Source organism: Bos javanicus, chromosome 27, assembly GCF_032452875.1.
Source record: "Bos javanicus breed banteng chromosome 27, ARS-OSU_banteng_1.0, whole genome shotgun sequence".
NCBI lineage: Eukaryota > Metazoa > Chordata > Mammalia > Artiodactyla > Bovidae > Bos > Bos javanicus.
In genome coordinates, this window is record NC_083894.1 from 26,845,041 (window position 1) to 26,864,942 (window position 19,902).

The 19,902-nt window shown below is 38.3% G+C and overlaps 1 protein-coding gene across 1 annotated transcript; it reads left to right on the top strand.

Moving 5' to 3' along the window:
- Positions 1–1,164: 1,164 nt before the first annotated feature.
- UBXN8 (UBX domain protein 8) lies at positions 1,165–19,245 on the top strand. Its single transcript, XM_061404405.1, has 9 exons — positions 1,165–1,397; positions 1,714–1,856; positions 6,251–6,373; positions 7,169–7,239; positions 8,887–9,009; positions 9,778–9,913; positions 11,606–11,649; positions 16,506–16,580; positions 18,605–19,245. The coding sequence occupies exons 2-9, from the start codon at positions 1,769–1,771 to the stop codon at positions 18,770–18,772; spliced, it is 828 nt and encodes a 275-aa protein (XP_061260389.1). The 5' UTR covers positions 1,165–1,397; positions 1,714–1,768; the 3' UTR covers positions 18,773–19,245.
- The last annotated feature ends 657 nt before the right edge of the window (positions 19,246–19,902 follow it).

Below are 19,902 nucleotides of genomic sequence, written 5' to 3' on the forward strand. Positions count from 1 at the left end.
CCTTAAACCCTTCCAACCTAGATTTGAAAAGCCTTATAAAAATCATCCTTGAACTCCCCTCTAAGACACTACAGAAATTATGATACATCAGTATTCTCCCTTAATGCAGTGAGAAACTTGGTTTTAGTTGAATAGGTTAGTTTGGTGGTCTGGTGGGAGGAAGGGGTGGATAGAAGTAGATAACTGCGGTGAAGAGACTTCACAGTCAACAAAGTTTGGGAAATGTGTTAAAACATCATGCAAATATTAGAGTATGTGGGAAGCTCCACTTTACTGTTCTGACAGAGACTCACTGCTATCATCAACAGATTATATTAGGAATACAGAGAGAGGAAGCAAAATGCTTAAACAAGGAAATCACACCAAAATGAAGACAGATAAGAAGTGTGGAACTTCCTTTCTTTCCTTTCTTCATGTAGACAAAAAATGAGAAGCTCTGAGTCAATATAGTTAATTACTTCATTGGTATGCCATATGAAAATTTATAATACTTCATCTAGACTCATTTTGAGTTTGTGCCCTCCTATTTTGCACCTTCACTTCCAGGATAAAGTTCTTAGCCTACAAAGCCAAGCCCTGTGTGCTCCTAACTGCAACCTACCTCTAGGCACCTCCACTCAAACTTGAAACTGCAATATTTTAATTCCTGGATTTTCTGCATTCAATTTCCTAAACTTGAAATCCCACTCTTCCTCTTGCCCCCTTTCCCAATTCCTAACCTTTAGGACATAATTTAGGCATGATTTCCTTCAGGAAAGCCTTCAAGCCCTCTCTGGGGATAGGGTTCTACAGCGTGCCCATCCTTATCGCAACACTCAAGCACTGGATGTATTTATCTGTTTACAAGGCTACTAAACTGAGTTTCTGAGCTTCCTGGGGGCAAATTCACTAACTTACACGTATTTGAGTCTCATAAATCCTCCGGGCAGCAACCTGTGGGGCTCAATAAATGTTAGCTGAACTAAATGCCAGGGTGGGAAAATTGATGGCTAGGTCAGAAAATGAACTTTCAAAGCATGAAAGCTTGTAAACTGCAAGGATCTCCCTAGCTTAATTGCGCTGTAGGTTGGCAGAAGCGCCGTGGAGGTGAGTCACGGGATGGCAATGAGGTCACAGAACTGTGAAGCCGAGTTAAGTCTTAAACAATAACCCTGCTGGCAAAACTAACCCGGAGCGGAGAAGGGGTGGCGGGTCTCCAGGATTAGGCGCCAGGTCCCACTTTTGAATCACCTTTCCACAGGAACCAGAGACCACGAAATGGGCCGGAGACCGTTGAGGCGATGAAGAAGGTGCTGCGGCAGAGTGGCGCTCAGTTGCTCGGACCCAAAAGTCCAAAAGCACCCTCTACGGACACAAGGCTAAAGGGCCAGGCTGCCTCCTCACAGCGTCAACTGCCCGTACCCTTTCTATTACGCCTCATTTTACTCTTGACAACTCTTTTTCACAGTCTCCGGAATCCAGGTGCGGCCAGCCTCGCCAGAGCCCACGTTTGACTCGACAGAGAACACGTTTGACAGGACTTGACTAGGCGGGCGCCAGCGAGGCCGTCTTACCGCCCACGTGACGTGAGGTGTCCTGCATTTGTTCTAACGCTACAGATTATGAGTTCAAAAACCTGGGCTCATCTCAATCTGACCAACGACCCGCCGGCTTCAGGGTCTAGCTGTCTCTCCAAATTCCTCCCTTAACAAGGTCTCCACTCTACTTTCCCAGGGAGGCGCAGCCGGAAGGGGCGGGCCTTCCGACCGGAAGCGGGGCTCCCGTCACTATGGCTTCTCGTGGGGTTGTTGGTATTTTTCTGCTCTCTGCTCTCCCCCTCTTGTGTCTGGAGCTCCGACGTGGGATACCAGATCTCGGTAAGTGTTGGCTTTTCCCTTTTGACCCTCATACTCGGGTAACGGCCCCACGAACACTGCATTGAATTCCCGTTTCCCAGCCGCGATGCCTCTGGGCGGCTTTGACTACGACTCCCAGGTTGCACCGCGCCGGCCTCCCTCTTCCGGATCCTGGTCTGGATCGGGGTCCGGGTAGGGGTCTGATAGGGGGAAAGCGAGACTCCGGCTTCATTGAGGAAGTTGACTGCAGGTGGCTGAAAAAGTCGCCCTTGATCTGGTGAAGTTTTGCGTGTAAGGAAACAAGAGGCAGAAAGCACAGGAACAAACATATACAGGACTTTCAAAATTGTGTTGAATGCTCAAAAGGAAATAAACTGAAGTGAGGTAAACCTGCTGAGGAATTTAAGCCGAGATTTAAATGATAAGGAATCAACCCTTTGAAAACCCGGAAAACATTCCGGACAAAGGAACTGTGACGCGTTGGAGGGAAAGGATGAAGACCATTGAGTCTGGATCAAGGAGACATAGAGGGAGATTGGCTCAAGATAGTATCAGTAACATTCATTTAGCACCAAATTCTAAATGCTGTTCATTCATTATTTCATCTAATCCGCTTTACAATCAATATGAAAAGGCAAAAAGATGGGTATTATTATAATCCCTATTTTTGTTGTTCAGTCGCTAAGTGGTGTCGGACACTTTGACAGTGACCCTATGGACTTGAGCACACTAGGCTTCTTTGTTCTTCACTGTCTCCTGGAGTTTACTCAGACTCATGTCCACTGAGTCAGTGATGCCATCCAACTGTCTCATCCTCTGTCACCCCATATCCTTCTGCCTTCAATCTTTCCCAGCATCAGGGTCTTTTCAAATGAATCAGTTCTTCGCGTTAGGCGGCCAAAGTATTGGAACTTCAGCTTCAGCATCAGTCCTTCCAATGAACATTCAGGGTTGATTTCCTTTAGGATTGACTGGTTTGCTTCCCCTGCATTCCAAGGGACTCTCCACAGTCTTTTTCAGCACCACAATTGGAAACATCAAGTCTTCTTGTCCTCAGCCTTCTTTATGTTCCAACTCTCACATCTGTACATGACTACTGGAAAAACCATAGCTTTGACCATACAGACTTTTGTCAGCCAAGTGGTGTCTTTGCTTTTTAATACACTGTCTAGGTTTGTCATAGCTTTTCTTCCAAGGAGCAAGTGTCTTTTAATTTCATGGGTGCAGTCATCATCCGCAGTGATTTTGGAGCCCAAGAAAATAAAATTTGTCACTGTTTCCACTTTTCCCCCATGTATTTGCCATGAAGTGATGGGATTGAATGCCATGATCTTACTTGTTTGAATGTTGAATTTTATTGAATTGAATGCCAGCTTTTTCACTCTCTTCTTTCACACTCATCAAGAAGCAGTTTAGTTCCTATTTGCTTTCTGTCATTAGAGTGGCAGAAACTGAGATATGGTGAGGTTAAGGGACTTCCTTAAGGCTTTTTAGAGGTCTCTGGGTTCTGTGTGGAGAATGTTTTGCAAGGATGCTACAGCAGAAGCAGTGAGGCATGTTAGGCTTCTGAAGTAGGGAAGTCATGATGACAGTTGGCCTGGACTAGGATAACAGAGAGGGCAATGGCACCCCACTCCAGTGCTCTTGCCTGGAAAATCCCAGGGACAGAGGAGCCTGGTAGGCTGCAGTCCATGGGGTCGCTAAGAGTCGGACACGACTGAGCGACTTCACTTTCACTTTTCACTTTCATGCATTGGAGAAGGAAATGGCAACCCACTCCAGTGTTCTTGCCTGGAGAATCCCAGGGACGGGGAAGCCTGGTGGGCTGCCGTCTCTGGGGTCGCACAGAGTCGGACACGACTGAAGTGACTTAGCATAGCATAGCATAGGATAACAGAGGAGGTGAAATGCGCACAGATTTGGGATTTTAGCCAAGTAGAATCAGCAGGGATGTTGATGGATTAATGATTTGGGTGACGGAAAGCAGAGATTCAAGGATGACTCCTACATGTGGCAAAGAACAACTTCAAGCAGTTGGTGGTACCAGTGATAAAGGGAAAAATGAAAGGAAATGTGGACTGGTGGAGAATTCGATCATTTTTGGACATATTAATGATCTGTTTACATGTCTGTCTCCCTTGTTAAACTCACTTCTAAAATTGGCCACTGTGAGAATTCCCTGGAATTGGTTAGGATTTGCACTCTCGCTACAGAAGGCAGGTGTTCAATCTCTAGTCGCTGCATGCATGCATAAATCAATGACTGGATGAGAAGGAAAGAGAGAGGGAAGAAGGGAATTAAGAGACCATGATGAAATTTAACTCTGTATATTTCCTCTCGTTACCCCTACCCCCAAGAAGTCAGGTACCCAGAACGTTGTTTAAAATAAGAAATTTAAAAAAATGCCTTTTAAAAAATCTACAGACATTCTCTAGAAGTTCCCAGCCATATTGGACTCTAATAAGACCTTTATCTAAATGATAGACAGAAATGTTAAATTCACACTTATTCCAGAATCTACCTGCTTCCTTACCTTACAGAATTCACCGTTACTCTGCTCATCTATAATCTACTTTGCACTATTATTTGAGTCACTAGTCCATGAGAAGGTGGTTACTCAGTTGCAGAAGGAGATGTTCACACGATAAGCTCTGACCACAGGATAATATCCTTGAGCACAGAGGCCCCCCCCTCCTTCTTTTTTTGTATTCCCATCACTTATCACAATATCTAATTTAATAAAAGTAAAAAATTCTAGAAAATGCAACTGGCCGCCTGGTAGCCTTTCCACTTACAATTGTGAACTGGTAGTTGTCTACTTTGGTTTCTTGTTACTGGTTCTGCAAATATCCAGTAACAGTGTTTTAGTCTATTTTAAAAATCATACATCTCAGTGCAACAGCTGCAGGGCTAGTTATGTTTGGACCAGAACTTAGAGATACTGCTACTTTTAGCTGGAACTGCTAATTGAATTACCAAAGATAATTCAGACATGTTCATTCACCTGTGCTATATTTTTGGACATATATTGAGAAATGATCCGTTTTTTTTCCACTCTGTAAAAGCATTCATTGCTGATACATTTTTACTTATACTTAAGCTAAGTGTTTTAATGCTGGTTCATCACATTTGTTATCCTTTGAAGTGTCCTGCATATGGGCTCTTGAGCATAGTATAAACAAAACATCTCAACTTAATTTAAAAATGTCTTACTTGAGAGGTGTACACATAAATCTAGTTCTTTTGTATTCCCATTTGAAATTGCTTGCTTGTTAGAACAAAAAGCAGTGTTATAGAACATAAATTCCATAAAGCATTTGTTTCTCTAAATATGAATACTCTAGGTATCAAATTACTTTTACTTTTGAAATGATCATAGTTACTCTAGAGTTAATTACATGTCATACTGAACAATACTTGAATCAGTAGTTAATGCTGGCAAAGGTTGGAAGGACTGTAATGCAAAAGAAAACAAAAAAACTTTAAACAAATTTAAATTGCTTATTTTTTTAAGGATGATACATGTGTGTGTGTGTGTGTGTGTGTGTGTGTATGTATATATATGTATGTGTGCGTGTATATATGTTTTCAGTTAAAACGAAAATATTTAAGTCTGTATATATGATTCCTTTGTAAATTCTTAGTTATTTGACTAACTGCCAGCCCCCATCACACTGGTAAGATGGTTCCTCTGTACTTTTGCCTGGTAACTTTTGAGAATTACAAAACAAAACTAGAAATTCATGGAGGGTGGAAACCATTTTTAATCCAACTTTATACGTACACTCCCTACCATTTGGCAAAGTGTATTACACAAAGAAGGTACTTGTTACATTTTTGCTGGTTAATTTTCATTTGGTTCTTAATAAAAGTACTGAAATTTTAATTTTTTCTAGGCAAACGTGTATCTAGTAAATTTATTTACAAATGATGAAGTAAATATTGAGCAATAGAGAAGTACAGAGTTGCATAATTTACCTGTGAGAAGAATTTCGTGTTTCAATGGGAGTGGCTTTTTTTAAATAGAACTAGAATCTGATAAGATGATACTATCACAATTTAGTTCCCAATTATGTGGATTATTTTCTTTCCTTCTCTGGGCAGAAAGGAAACCAGAATTTATGGATTATGGATAGTCATATATTTATAATAGCCAGTCACTCAGATTATACTTATATTCCTGAGAGATAAGATATTCTAGAATCATTTTCAGAAAACTTGTTCTGGTAATGACAGTCATGATGAATTTTGTTGCCCAAAGGAGACTATATGAAAAATCTTAAGACAGTTACATACCTTAAATTTTACTATACTTTTCTAGACAGATAATCTTCTGTCTAATGTATTAGTACTCATTATTAGTATCAAGAAAAATGTTTTGAATTGTAATTGTAATTTTTTTTAACCTTTATAAGGAATCAAAGATCTAATTTTGCTGTGTGGCCGGATTTTCCTACTGCTTGCTCTTCTTACATTAATTATTTCTGTGACTACCTCATGGGTTAACTCATTTAAACCTTCCCAAGTTTATCTGAAAGGTAAGTTTACTCTTTATGCTACCCTTTTATACTTTTCTACTGAAATTTCTTTCCTTTATTCGAGAACTTTTGCACAATAAGCATTATTTTACCATTCATTTGTGCTATGTAATTTTATGGTAGAGTAATACTTACAACTTTAGTTAACAATTTTGAATGGGCTATACCCCAATATTTTTATGAGAAATTGCTCTTTTTTCTTGTATATATGTCTGAAACTATATCATTTCTAACCCAAACTTTAAAAGGTCTCTACAACAGCAGAGATCCCTTCTCTTGACGTTCAGTGGCTTATAATCTAATAATTGGTTAAGTCACCGAAAGGGTTGCCACTCACACCCCACGTTGAGAATCTAGGCGTATTGCTTTTACCGTCGTGTCCAAGGGTGACCAAATAGCTGGAGCACAGTATTCCACACCTCATGTGTGAGAATGGGCTTCTGTAGAGCTGCTAAAACCCTATCCGGCACCTGCAGGAAAAAACCCCAACATCATTATTCTTGAAGTCTCCCTACCAAAACTGTAACACGCAACATTAATACATGTCAGAAAGTTTTTGTTTCAGAACAGACCTTTTCCTACAGATTGACATTTCTTACAGAAAGAAATTCTTGCGGATTTCTTTGTTTCAACTGTCTCTGTCTATCTGATCTTTATTATTTGAAAAATAAATCTGTTTTTTGAAAGCTTTTCTCTCCCCAAATGTGAGGATCTACAGATGATTTTCAGAGAAAATAACATTCAACTTACGGATACATGGGAATTAAAAAGCACTTATATGTTTTGATATCTTAGAAGAAGAAGAGAAGAACGAGAAAAGGCAAAAACTTGTGAGGAAAAAACAACAAGAGGCACAGGGTGAAAAGGTAAAGCCTACTGTTTGGAAAGTATTATATAGATAAAATACAAAAATATCCGGGGGAATTTCAAATTTAGGTCACAACTGAGCGACTTTCACTTCACTTCAGAGAGCCGTCTTCAGACTTCACGCCTGGCCTTACTGCCTATCACCCTTTTAGCCCATCTAAAAAATTAAGAGGTTTAAACATTGAGAAGTGAAAGTCGCTCAGTCATGTCCAACTCTTTGCGACCCCATGGACTATACAGTCCATGGAATTCTCCAGGCCAGAACACTGGAGTGGGTAGCCGTTCCCTTCTCCAGGGGATCTTCCCAACCCAGGGACCAAATCCAGGTCTCCCGTATTGCAGGCGGATTCTTTATCAGCTGAGCCACCAGGGAAGCCCGTGATTCAGTGGCATTTAGAATATTCACAGTGTTGTACAACCACTGCCTCTGTCTCGTTCCAAAACATTTTCATCACCCCAGGAGAAAACCCCAAACCCATTAAACAGTTATGTCCCCATTCCTCACTCCTTCCATCCTCTGGCAGCCAGCAATCTGCTTTCTGTTTTTATGGATCTGTCTGAATGTTTCATACAAGTGAAATCATATAACATGTGACCTTTTGTGTCTGACTTCTTTGCCTTGCCTAATGTTTTGCAGGGTTCATCCATATAGCATAAATCAGCACTTCATTCCTTCTATGACTGAGTCATATTCCACTGTATGGATGGATCAAAATTTGTTTATCTGTTCACTGATGAACAGTTAGGTTGTCTCCACCTTTGAATTGTGGATAGTGCTGCTGTGAATATTTGTGTGCAAATATTTGAGAACTTATTTTCAGTTCTTTGGGGGTATATACATAGAAATGGAATTGCTGGGTCATATGGTAATTTTATATATTAACTTCTTGAGGAACTGCCAAACTATTTTCCACACCATTTTGTATGTCCACCAGCAATTTCTGAGGGTCTCAGTTTCTCTACATTCATTTCTGATTTTGGTAGTCATCTCTTTTTCTTAGTCAAGTTAAAGGTTTGTTAATTTTTTTTCAAAGAACCACTTTTTGGTTTCTTTGGTTCTGTTGTTTTTCTATTCTATCCCCTGTTTTTATGTCTTCTTTATTATTTGCTTTCATGTGCCAGCTTTGTGTTTAACTTGTTCTTTTTCAAGATTTTTAAGATGTAAAGTTAATAATTTGATATCCTTTCTTCTTTTTTAATTAGATATTTATAGCCATAACTTTACCTCTGAGCACTGTTTTTGCTTCATCCTACCCAAGATTGGTTTTGCTAACTAGAAGTTGCATTTACCATGGATGATCATTTAACAGTTATTTTCATGATCTTGAAATACCAGGTAGCACTTGGGCATACTTATATCTCCAACCCTAGTGAGTTTTTGTTGCACTGAAAACTCATTAAAGGATGTATCAGCAGACTGCCATACAAGTAGAAGGATAGAACATTTGGTTTTCTTTGCATTATGTACAAATGCAAATTTTTAGAGAGTAATGCAACAGTGGAGGATGTAGGTTTTTTGGCAAAACTGAATTAGTGTTAAAACACCACTTCTTACCTGGTTCTTATTTACAACTTTATAGACAATGTAAATAAAATCTTAGGGGTGTTAATGTATAGTCACCTGATTTTTTTTTTTTTTTAAACAGGTCAGCAGATACATAGAGAATGTTCTAAAACCTAGCCAGGAAATGAAATTGAAAAAGCTGGAAGAACGCTTTTATCAGATGACGGGTGAAACCTGGAAGTTAAGCAATGGTCATAAACTTGGGGTTAGAAAATATTCTCATTTCATATTTTTTAATGCTGCTATTGTTTATGTTTCCTTTAACATATACTAATTTTTTTTAAATTGCAAATTATTATTCCAGTCTGTTTTTAGGAGTCTTTATTAATAATGCTTATATATCAGTTATATATAGAGAGAGTTTTTATTGATCATATTTGTATGTCAAATGTTTAAGTGGTTTTTGGTGCCTAAAGAGCATATAACTTAGATCCTTGAAAAGTTCTAACTTAAGACAGTCTGAGAAAACTGTTGACTAAATCACATCTTTTATATGAGGGCATCCAGATTTCTTGGGTATTATAAGCTCACATTATATTCATTCTGTTTAGCTCTGTTTTTTGAAGCCAAATTGACCTTTGACTCTCTTCCTTTGGCACTGAGTATGAATTTTGTCATTTGCAAGTGGAAGTTTACAATGTTAAGTTTTCTTCAGAGAAAAAAGGATATTCATAAATTCATTTTTAGAGGAACTGGCTGTAGATTTTTTTGTGTAAAATGCTTTCTGTCCCAAAGACTTCTTTTTTGGCTTTCTATTTACACTGTACCTTTCATCATCTCATAAAGAAGATGATCCAGTAGGGGTAAACAGGATTCTGACAGTGAAGCAGAATGTTTGTATCCATTTCATAATGGTAAATATGTCATGAAACCGTCAAGGGTTGGTAAGAAAGGTAATGTGAAAGATGGCAACAGAAGATACAACTGCTCTAGGTAGTGACTTCACTTCTAAATTGAGTTTGCTTTTGACCAGGGTGATGAAGATTTGGAGCTTGACAGTGAGAGTCAGACATCTTTTGAAACATCAAACAGAGCAGCAGCAAAGAGACGGAACTTGCCCAAGCCTGTAACCAACGTTTCACCACCCGCTGAGCAGCCCACGAAGAAGGTTCATTACTTAATAACTGTTCACTGAGCTGTATCTGCATACAGTAGGGATATTGTTTTTTGGGTGGAAGTGGTATATTGAGGGAATCCAGATGGTGTCTTCATTAAGAATCACTTCAGCTTCATTAAGAATCACTTTTCTTGTTAAATACTAGCATTCTGAGCCAAACTTACAAGGAATCTAGGAAGATAAATGATAATACATTTAGTAAACAGTTCTTTTTAAGGAAGTAATTTAATTATGTAGAAACAAAAAATGCAATATTTACTAACGAAGACATTCCTTTGGGTAGCTAAGATATAAGGAAGTCATGTATTTTGTTGTTGAGTCGCTCAGTTGTGTCTAATTCTTTCTGACCCCATGGACTACAGCATGCCAGGTTCCTCTGTCCTCCACTATCTCCCAGAGTTTGCTCAAACTCATGTTCATTGAGTCAGTGATGCCTTCCAACCATCTTTTCTTCTGCTGCCCCCTTCTCCTTTTCCCTTCAGTCTTTCCCAGCATCAGGGTCTTTTCCAATGAATCGGCTCTTTACATCAGGTGGCCAAAGTACTGGAGCTTAGTTGAGTGGCTAACGTTATTAACATGAATGTATCATTGTCCCCAGTGCCCCTTTTAGGGAATGAGTTAGCAACCATTCACTCTGGAGCAGTGTCCAGGTTTATTATTCCTTCTTTTCTTTCAAATCTTTAATCCCTAAGAAGACCAATTTGGAGCTGGTTAAGGTTGAAATAAGTGTGTTTCTATTGAGTCTTAGGGAAAGCTGCTAAGCTATGTGTTCCCTACAAGTAGTTTTCAATGTATTGCTTCTCAGTCTGAGGTTTCCTGGCCCCTTCATAGAGCTTGAGGGTAGGAACTGGGTCTTTGAACTGTTTCTAACATTTGAAAAAGATCTAGAGAGCTACATGGACTCATTACATTTGTAAGATTCTTTGCTATTTGTTAATAGCATAGATTATCTCATGCTGATGGTAAATTCTAATTGACCATCACATATGTTTTTGATACCAAACAAAAACAAATGATTTATTTAATAAATGCAATGAATATTTGTTAGATAAAATGTTATAAAATATGGAATCTATGGTATTAAAAAATAAAAAGCATCCCTTGAAGGTGAAATTGTTGTACACTGTTTTAGTGAGAGAAAATGCTTTGTACATCTGGTTTTTTAATAGATAAACAGAAATAGGGAAACGTGGATAAATCATGAAAGCAACCAAAGTGAATGGTGGTTTTCCAGCCCCTTAGAAGGCGCCAGTAAAGAGAAATATATATGTACTCATCCTGATGCATATATGTGTGAACCTAAATAATCACGGAGTTTTACTGAATTTAATTTTTATCCTCTGTTTCTTTAGTAGTACATTTTTATGTAATATCTTAGAACAGCATAAACATAATGTGTTTATGTTTATGTTTATGTCTTTAAATGTGTATAGATTAGCAGCTGTCATCTGAGATCTGTTTTTTTTTCAAATCCTGTTTTTATGATGTATTGTTAGCACAGAGTTGCTTATCCAAAAATGTTTATTGAGTCCTCATTGTAAACATTTTATAAATGTATATTAAAAGAAAAGATTTCATTAAGCATAGATATGTCCAAACTCTATGTTGAAAGGAACTCTTCTCTTCGAGGTTATTTTTTTCTTCTTCTGTTTACATTCCTGTTACTAAATACTTACTTTTCTTTAGGTTCTTGATTTACCTGAAGAACCTCCTGAAACAGCTGAAGAAGTAAGCTTATCTTTTTTTTCTTTGAAAATCAATGTATTTTTAATTTTCTTTAACATCAAGTAAGTACATCTTACCTACATTTGGGTTTAGAAAGAGAAAATAGTACAGTGTTTATGTGTTTTTACCATGATTAGGTCTTGTTTCAAATATGGGGTGGTATCAAATGCTTCAGTCAAGCCCTATTTTGGAAGCCTGCTGTCTGCTGAGCTTGTGTTTTAAAGCCCTTCCACTTCATCGGGCAGAGATTGGATATGTGGTCTTTTCTAGAATGTTGGGTCATCAAATGAGTTGCCTATTAAAATAGAATCAAAATAGGCAGATGACTTCAAATTGTGGTTTTTCCATTAAAAAAGAGAAAATGAAGGATGCAGCTACTTTGTAGGCGTTTGAATTGAAAGATGGTTTGCTGTTTGGGGTCAGGGTTGGACTGAATCCCAACTCTGCATTGTGTCCTCTGCCCAACTGCTTTGCCATAATCTGTGCCACCTTCTTGCGATTGCCCAGCTCAGTTTCACTCAGTCTCTGAGGTACAGAAGCACATTTTTAAAGCCGTGAAATGGCGTAGGCAAAGGCAAGCTGGATGGTTTTCCATTTCTTGACTCTTCAGCGACTGTTACAGTCCCTGAAAACCATTTCTGAGGCAGCCATGAACGTGCTGGAGGCCACGTTCATTTTTGCCAACACATTTGCAGCTCATAAGTTAGTATTTTGGATACTAAAATACTAAGGAAAATTCTGAAAGTCTTACAGAAATAGAGACAATGAAGTGTGCAATCAGTCCTAGGAGAATCATAGTCCCAGGAGAAACACAATTTAAGAAAAAGCCAAAGGTCTGATTCCTCCCTGTTACACCCATGACATCCACACCCATGATATGTCTGTTCTGACCCTCCTACATCCTCACCTCTCCTCAAGCTCTGGGTTGGTATCCGTGACAACCACTTAGAATACGGGAGTAACTAAGTACAGCTCAGGTTGACAGGGAACGCCTTTTAAGACTTTTCTCCAGCTTTAAAGCACATGACCTTATTCCCACAGAACACCAGTCTGTCACCAGTGACGACAGACGTCAGGTGGTCAGGGAATCCTTTGAAATTGTACCTTTTTGCGACTATAGGTAGAAGGAGGGTGCTCTTCAGAATCTCAGGTCTGTGACCCTAAAAAGGTCAACACATCTCCACCTGGAAGCAGTTGGTGTTGCTCTCCTCTTTATAAGAGTTATTCATAGTCATTCCGTTTTGTTTCTTTTCTGCTCTTTTCCCATACTTGGACAGATGACCTGTGCTACACTCATTAAAGTGTCTGTCACAGTTTTGGAGTTTTAGAGCTGGGATGAACCTCAGTCATGTCTCATCCCATCTCCTCAACTTGAGGCTGAAGCCACAGGCAGGATTTTGAGGTCCCTCCTCGGGGAGCCCAGGCCCTCTGGTTGTGTGAGACCTCTGGGCTTAATTCCCTTGTTTACTCTAGAAGCAATACTATCCCTGTTTGCTTCTCCTTGCTCCTATTTGCTTCTCTTCTGGCCTTGCTCTGATTTTTGGTCCTCTTTGCTATTTTTGGTTAATAAAGTCAACAAAATTATGGTAAAAAATTGTTACTTGAGAATTACATGTTACCTAAGAATCACATACATACATAGTATCAATCAGGTATAAGCAACTTTAAATTATATAATAAAGTTTTGTGAAGAATGCCACTAATAATACCACTTGATACTTGTCTAGTGTATATTCTACACTAATCAAGAAAAGAAAATAAATTTTGGAAGGTTTTGATTCTGTCAGAATCATCACTGGGCAAGGCGTTTTCCACCTGTGCAGTTGCTACTGCGCATAGATTTCTTAGAATTCAAAGGATAAATTCCTAACTCTCTGCTAGCCATTCATCAGCCCTTATTTTTACCTCCCTGGATGACTCTGGGTGTCCCAGTTTATTCTCCTTGACCTAGTCAGCCAACGCTTTGATCTAATGAGCTGTTTCTGAGCAGTTAGCCTGGTCCCTCCGGGTGTCTCTGCCTGACCTTTCCCCTCTGTTGTAGTTGGACTGTTTGATAATAATGAAAGTAGACCTTAGGCGTGGAATGTCGTCATCGTGATAAAAGTTAAAAACAAGAAAAAGGAAGCATTCTAGTTTGGAGAGTGTGCCTTTCCTACCTATGCTTCACCCCATCACCCTAAAAAAGTGCTTTCAGAGTTAAAAAGGCACACCTGGAGTTGGCAATGAGCACTATGCCACAGTTACCCCAGATTTTAGGATGTCTGTCTTTGTCAGTCACATAGTCATACTTGTTTCTGGCTTTCTGCAAAGTACCCTTTTGTATTCTGTCAACTTTGAAGCTTTGTTCTGATACCATAATCATGATCTATCATCATACATAAAGCTTGCCCATCATAACTAATATATTTTAATACCTAAGCCACACAGCTGTTTCATGAATCCATATATAAAAGAATAATTTCACCTTTAGGAATACTGGAGATTTTCATTTTCAGGACATTCTCTATTTTCTTATTAAAGTTGGGCCCATTAAGTGTGTGGTGTCACCCACAGAATAGAGGGACATCTTAATAAATCTGTGTTGCTCAGGGAAGGGACTAACATTCGTCTTAAAGGTTATCAGAACAGGATGAAGTTTTCACTGTGTGAATGTGTATCCTGTATATGTAGTAGCTGTGGCTCTGTAGGCTTTGCAATAGCCATGTGAGAAAATTCCTGTTATAGTGGAAGCCTCCTTGGACTTAGGAGCAGACTAATAAGTGAACTAATGGCTGACATGGATTCTGAAAGGGGGGCGGTATCTGAAACAATGCTATTCTTAAGCCTTACACCCTGATTTAAGTGCTTGTTATGTATTTCATATTACAACTATCAAAAGAGTTATAAGTAGTCTAGAATTCACAACAGAATAGTCACCACATGTTACTGTTCTGCTTTTAAACTGAAAAGACAATAACCGTAGAATTTAAGATAATTTGAAAAGAGTTTTGTAAATCATCATGTAATTACCATAGTACCATAGCAACTATTTTCATTATTGTATGCTATCTTATTTCATTTTAAGGGGGACCAAATTTTAATTAGTGCTGCCCCTTTTCATTTAGATTTCATTTAACACTCTGTGTTTGGGACAGAGATTTACTTTACAATTTGGACTGTGTTCCAGGCCTTTGACCTGTTCATAGGTCAGTCCATTGGACGTCAGTAGCCTTAGGAGAAAATTACACACCCACCTTTCACAGTAACTGTTATAACAGAACAGTAACTAGGTTTGAAACAATGATTGTTCATTTCTCTTAAGTATTTATCTAATCACAATGGTAAACATTAAGTCACTATATTTTAACCTTAGTTTCTTTGAAAGCGTTTGGCCTTAATTCTCCTCTTAGATCATTAAAGTTTGAACAAAACCTCACTGTAAAAGTTAGGTTTTATTGTTCTACAAATAAGCAAAATTGGCTTTTGTGATTGTTAGTTTGTGTTTTATTATAAAACTTTCCTTTAGTAGAAGTAGTAACAGAGCTCAACATCACACCAATCTGGATGTGAATAAAACACTCTACCTACTTGCATGGAAATAGTGCTAACGTGGCTTTCCTGAAGCGGGTGGGTGCTGCTATAAAACAACCATTTCCACCATTTCTGTAACTGTGCTGCCAACAAAACTCCCAGGACAGTTAGGATAACGTTCATAAAAGTTAAAAGACAAGAAAAAGATAGCATTTTAGTCTGGGAAGTGTGCCTTTCTTACCCATAAGAAAGGGTTAAAACACTTTCCATAGGACCATCAGAAAGGGTTTCCTGAGGGTGAATAATGAATGTCAGAATTAATGACTAATTTGTCATCTTTTCTTTTTTTTAAATTGAAGTATAGTTGATTTCCAATGTTGTGTTAGTTTTGGTGGACAGCACAGTCATTCAGTTATACATCTATACATATTCTTTTTCATTATGGTTTATTACAGGATATTTAATATAGTTCCCTGTGCTATACAAGTAGGACCTTGTTGTTCATCTATTTAGTAGCTTGTATCTACTAATCCCAAACCCCTAATCTAGCCCTCCACTTTGGTACCCGTAAGTTTGTTTTCTATGCCTGTGAATCTGTTTCCATTTTGTAAATAAGTTCATTTGCATCTGTTTTTAGATTCCCCACATAAATGATACCATATGGTATTTGTCTTTCTCTTTCTGACTTTATTAATATGATCATCTCTAGGTCTTTCCCACTCTTTTCTTTTTTAGAATGTTCTTTAAAATACTAGCATGTTGCAAGCTCTTTTTAGCTATTTAACACTTTTATCAGAGGAAAAACTGTGGGGGAACTCAATATGTAGAACAAAGCTGCTCAGGAAAAGGGGTCTCCTAGATCCCCAGCAGCCAGGACTAACTCCAGGCTCATCTCTCGTTCTCATGAGGGAGACATGGTGCCCAGCCTACGGTGATGGGGTGGCCTGGGTAGCGTTTTGTTTCCTTCCAGTCCAGTGTTTGTCTTGCCTGCAGACTCTGAGGCGGCTCTGGATCATCTCGGCTTGGTAAGGCCTCTTTCGAGGCCCAGCTGCCCTCTTAGTGTTGTCTGGGCAGACAGAAACCTCGGGTCTCTGGCGCCCTCTCTGGAAGACTCCATCACTGGTTTCCTCAAGCAGTAGGAAGATATTTTTCAGGTTCAGAAGAATTATTTCTGTGTTTAAGGTGAATTTTCACTGGACCTTAATGTTGGCGTGCAACTCTGAGAGCTAAATTTCTACAAAACCCCACATGAGTGCTTAGAACTGGGTACAGGTGTTTCACAGGAGTAGTGATTTTGGAATTACAAACAGCTGTGGTTGGAATTCTCATCTGAACACTTTTTTCCTCAGGTCGTGACTGTAGCTCTCCGCTGTCTGAGTGGGCGTGTCCTGAGGAGAAGGTTTTTTAAGTCTTGCAGTTCACAGGTGAGGAAAAATCATATTCAGAGAAATATTTGTGTTGAATTTGGCAATAGTTTATTCCCATGCAGGGAGGATGTGTTGTCTGTTGTCTGCATTACCATCAGGTCAGGGTAAATGGGATTTATGTATGCTTTATGTGACAGAAATTTGGAGAATTAGGCTTGCTGAGCCTTCTTGAATTGTGATTTCTGCATTCAAATTTTTTTCAGTTCTTCCTTGTTTGTTTTTTAATTATATTTTCACAGCTCAGTGGTAAGATGCTTTCAAATCTTTAGGAAGCAGCTATTATTAACTCTGTTCTTATTAGCGCTAATGGATTATTAATCTAAGAAGCCCCATTGCTTGTATGTGTTTTCAGATCATTCTCTAAAGCTTGTTTCTTTTTGTTCTAATAGACTTCTTTTTCTTTTAAAAACAATATTGTGTTCACTAGCAATGATTTGGAAAATACAGAAAAGTAGAGTGAAAAACAATTTTGATTTGCCATCTGACACCAAAGCCAGTTACTAATATGTTGGTGTATTTCTGATTTTAAGTACGTTTGAATTTATCATTATGCATGCATTAAAAATCTAAGTTATTATCTAAATAAATTTCTCCTTATTGCTGCATTTAACCTTCTATGTCTAGACTGCTATAAACTATAATAAGAAATACTAGTAGGTTAGACTACATAAAAATTTTAAATTCTGTAAAGCTCATCAAGTTAAAAATTTGGCAGCAACAATTTAATAATTATTTATAAAGTAATGATTATGCTAGCTAGAGAAAAAAAACTTGCCTGGGAAATCCCATGGACAGAGGAGCCTGGTGGGGGTCCATGGGGTTGCAAGAGTCAGACATAACTTAGCAACCAAACAACAACACTTTAATAAATATTTACAAAGTAATGATGATTATGCTAGCTAAAAAAATTTGAAAAATTTAAAACCAAGTGATAAACATGAAAAGAATGTTTGGTCTCACTTAGAATTAGAGAAGTGCATATTAAAATGGATACTATTTTCTACCTATCAAATTGTCAAAGATTAAAAAGAAGAGTACCCAGTTTGGGGCAGTGTGTGCAGAAAACAGGGATTCTTATTAAATTACATACACATTATTCATGTAATGTAATTTAGACTGCTGTTCTTGTGGGATAATTTATCAGTATATATTTTAAAATATATCTTTTGGCCCAGTAATTTCATTTATGAGAATTTATTCTTTGGGAATAATGACAGATGATCAAAGGTAATAATATAAGTGCTTATGTAGGCATTGGTTAAACTAAGGCTCATTCACATACTGGAAAATTATGGCATTTTGTGACATAACGCACATTTATTACATGGAATATCAACAGGGACATGGATGGTGGTAGAAGTCAAGGGTTACTTACAATTGATATAGGTATCACTTTGATATAAAGTATAATTATTGATATAAGTTGATATATGTATAATTGATACCAGCATCCCCTGAGAACATTCTGTCATTGAGCTTTCTTCCTAAAGCAACACACCATCCTTTAGCAGGAGTCTTAGTGGAAATTTGGACAATTACAATGGGAATCTTTATGACAGGAAATGCAATACATTCATAGGGATGGGCTATTATCAAAAGGCAGAGTCTCTGGGCCGTGGACATGTCTGTTTTGACTGTTCCTGGGTGATTTTGATGTGGAGTATTGGCTTTGATTGTAATCTAAATGACTTTTTTCCCAAATGCTAACCCTTTGTTCTTAGCCTTTTTAATGAATAATCTCCCCATTCCCAATGATTGGAGCTTTCCTAATTGTTAAATGCTTCTGCTGCCTGTAGGTGTCAGTAGTCCCTAGGCCTTCTTTGAAACAAAGGTATCAAGGGTCATTCACATCTCAAAATTCATGGCATGCTATTTTGCTTTAAACACTGGAAAGTTCCTTTGAAAGATACGAAAGTTCTGTTTCATGACTCCTAGGGGCATGATGTAACAATGAGAGATCATAAACTATCATGAGGGACAAAGCGTGTGCAGTATTTATAACAAAGCTTTTTGTCTTCTAGGTCTTATTTGACTGGATGATGAAGCTTGGGTATCGCACATCCCTATACAGCCTTTCTACTTCCTTTCCCAGAAGGCCTCTGGAAGTGGAGGCAGGCTGGTCACTGCAGGACATTGGAATAACTGTGGATACTGTACTCAACGTGGAAGAGAAGGAGCAGAGCAGCTAGTTTAGAAATGCCAACTAGCTGTTTTACATGAAATCAGTTACACCTTGACCTTACAGGACAGTAGAGGATTCACATTAAAATCATGCCATACATTGATTGAGCTCAAGGCCGTAAACATTTCAGTGTTGATGTCCATGGAAATGTATGGACATAAAGTATTAGAAAAGGATTGCTTTCTACATATAATAATCCGGGAGTGTGCCATATTACAATGTACCAAATGAGGATGAGATAGAAATGTATACAGTAAGGTGCTCATTAATTTGTATTTTCCCAGCTGACGTCATTTATCAGTTTCTTCTTTCAGCGTGCCTTGCCATAGTGAACATTTCACCACTCAAACTCTTTAAGGTGTTCTAAGTAGGAATGTTTAGTCTGCTGTATTTCTAGAAATTAAACTTTGAAAATATGTCAAAGCTCTTTTTAGACTTCCAAGTTCTTTTTGATAGTAAACACTACTCATGTTTACTTAACTAATGTTTGAGATTTATTTTGCCTTGCATTGAACTGTAACATTTACAACATTCCAGGTGGATCAGTGTTTTAAAGATAAAACAATGAAAACAAAGTGAAGGTGAGTTTTAAAAATATATCTGGCACTTCATTTCCCTGCTTATACTTCTATACTGGTGTATTCACACTATAATAACAAGTTCAAACTCCAAGGATGGTTTAAAGGCTGTCTATTCATCCCTTTCCTATGCTACCACTCTTTTTTTTAAATAGATTTTTTTGTTTGTGTGACTGGCCGTGCCCCAAGGCATGTGGGATCTTAGTTCCCCAATCAGAGGTCAAACCCATGCTCCCTGCATTGGAAGTCTTAACCACCGGACCACCAGGGGAGTCCCTGCATGCTATCTTAAGGGGTCCGTTTAACTTGGCTCCTCTGTGTATTGCCCTTTATTTAAGCTCCTTTCATTCCTCTTCTGTAGAATTTATTACACTGTAATTTATAGCTGTAATTCCTTAAAAACAAGGATTACATCCTCTCCCTTCGGAAGTACCTAATGTCTAATAATGCTTAATACAAAATGTTTGAAAATAATAAATTGTCCCAACCTTTAACTTCTTTTCCCCTGGAATATTCCACACTGGGGGAAAAAAAAAAAGAATGTTTTCTGATTGTAAAT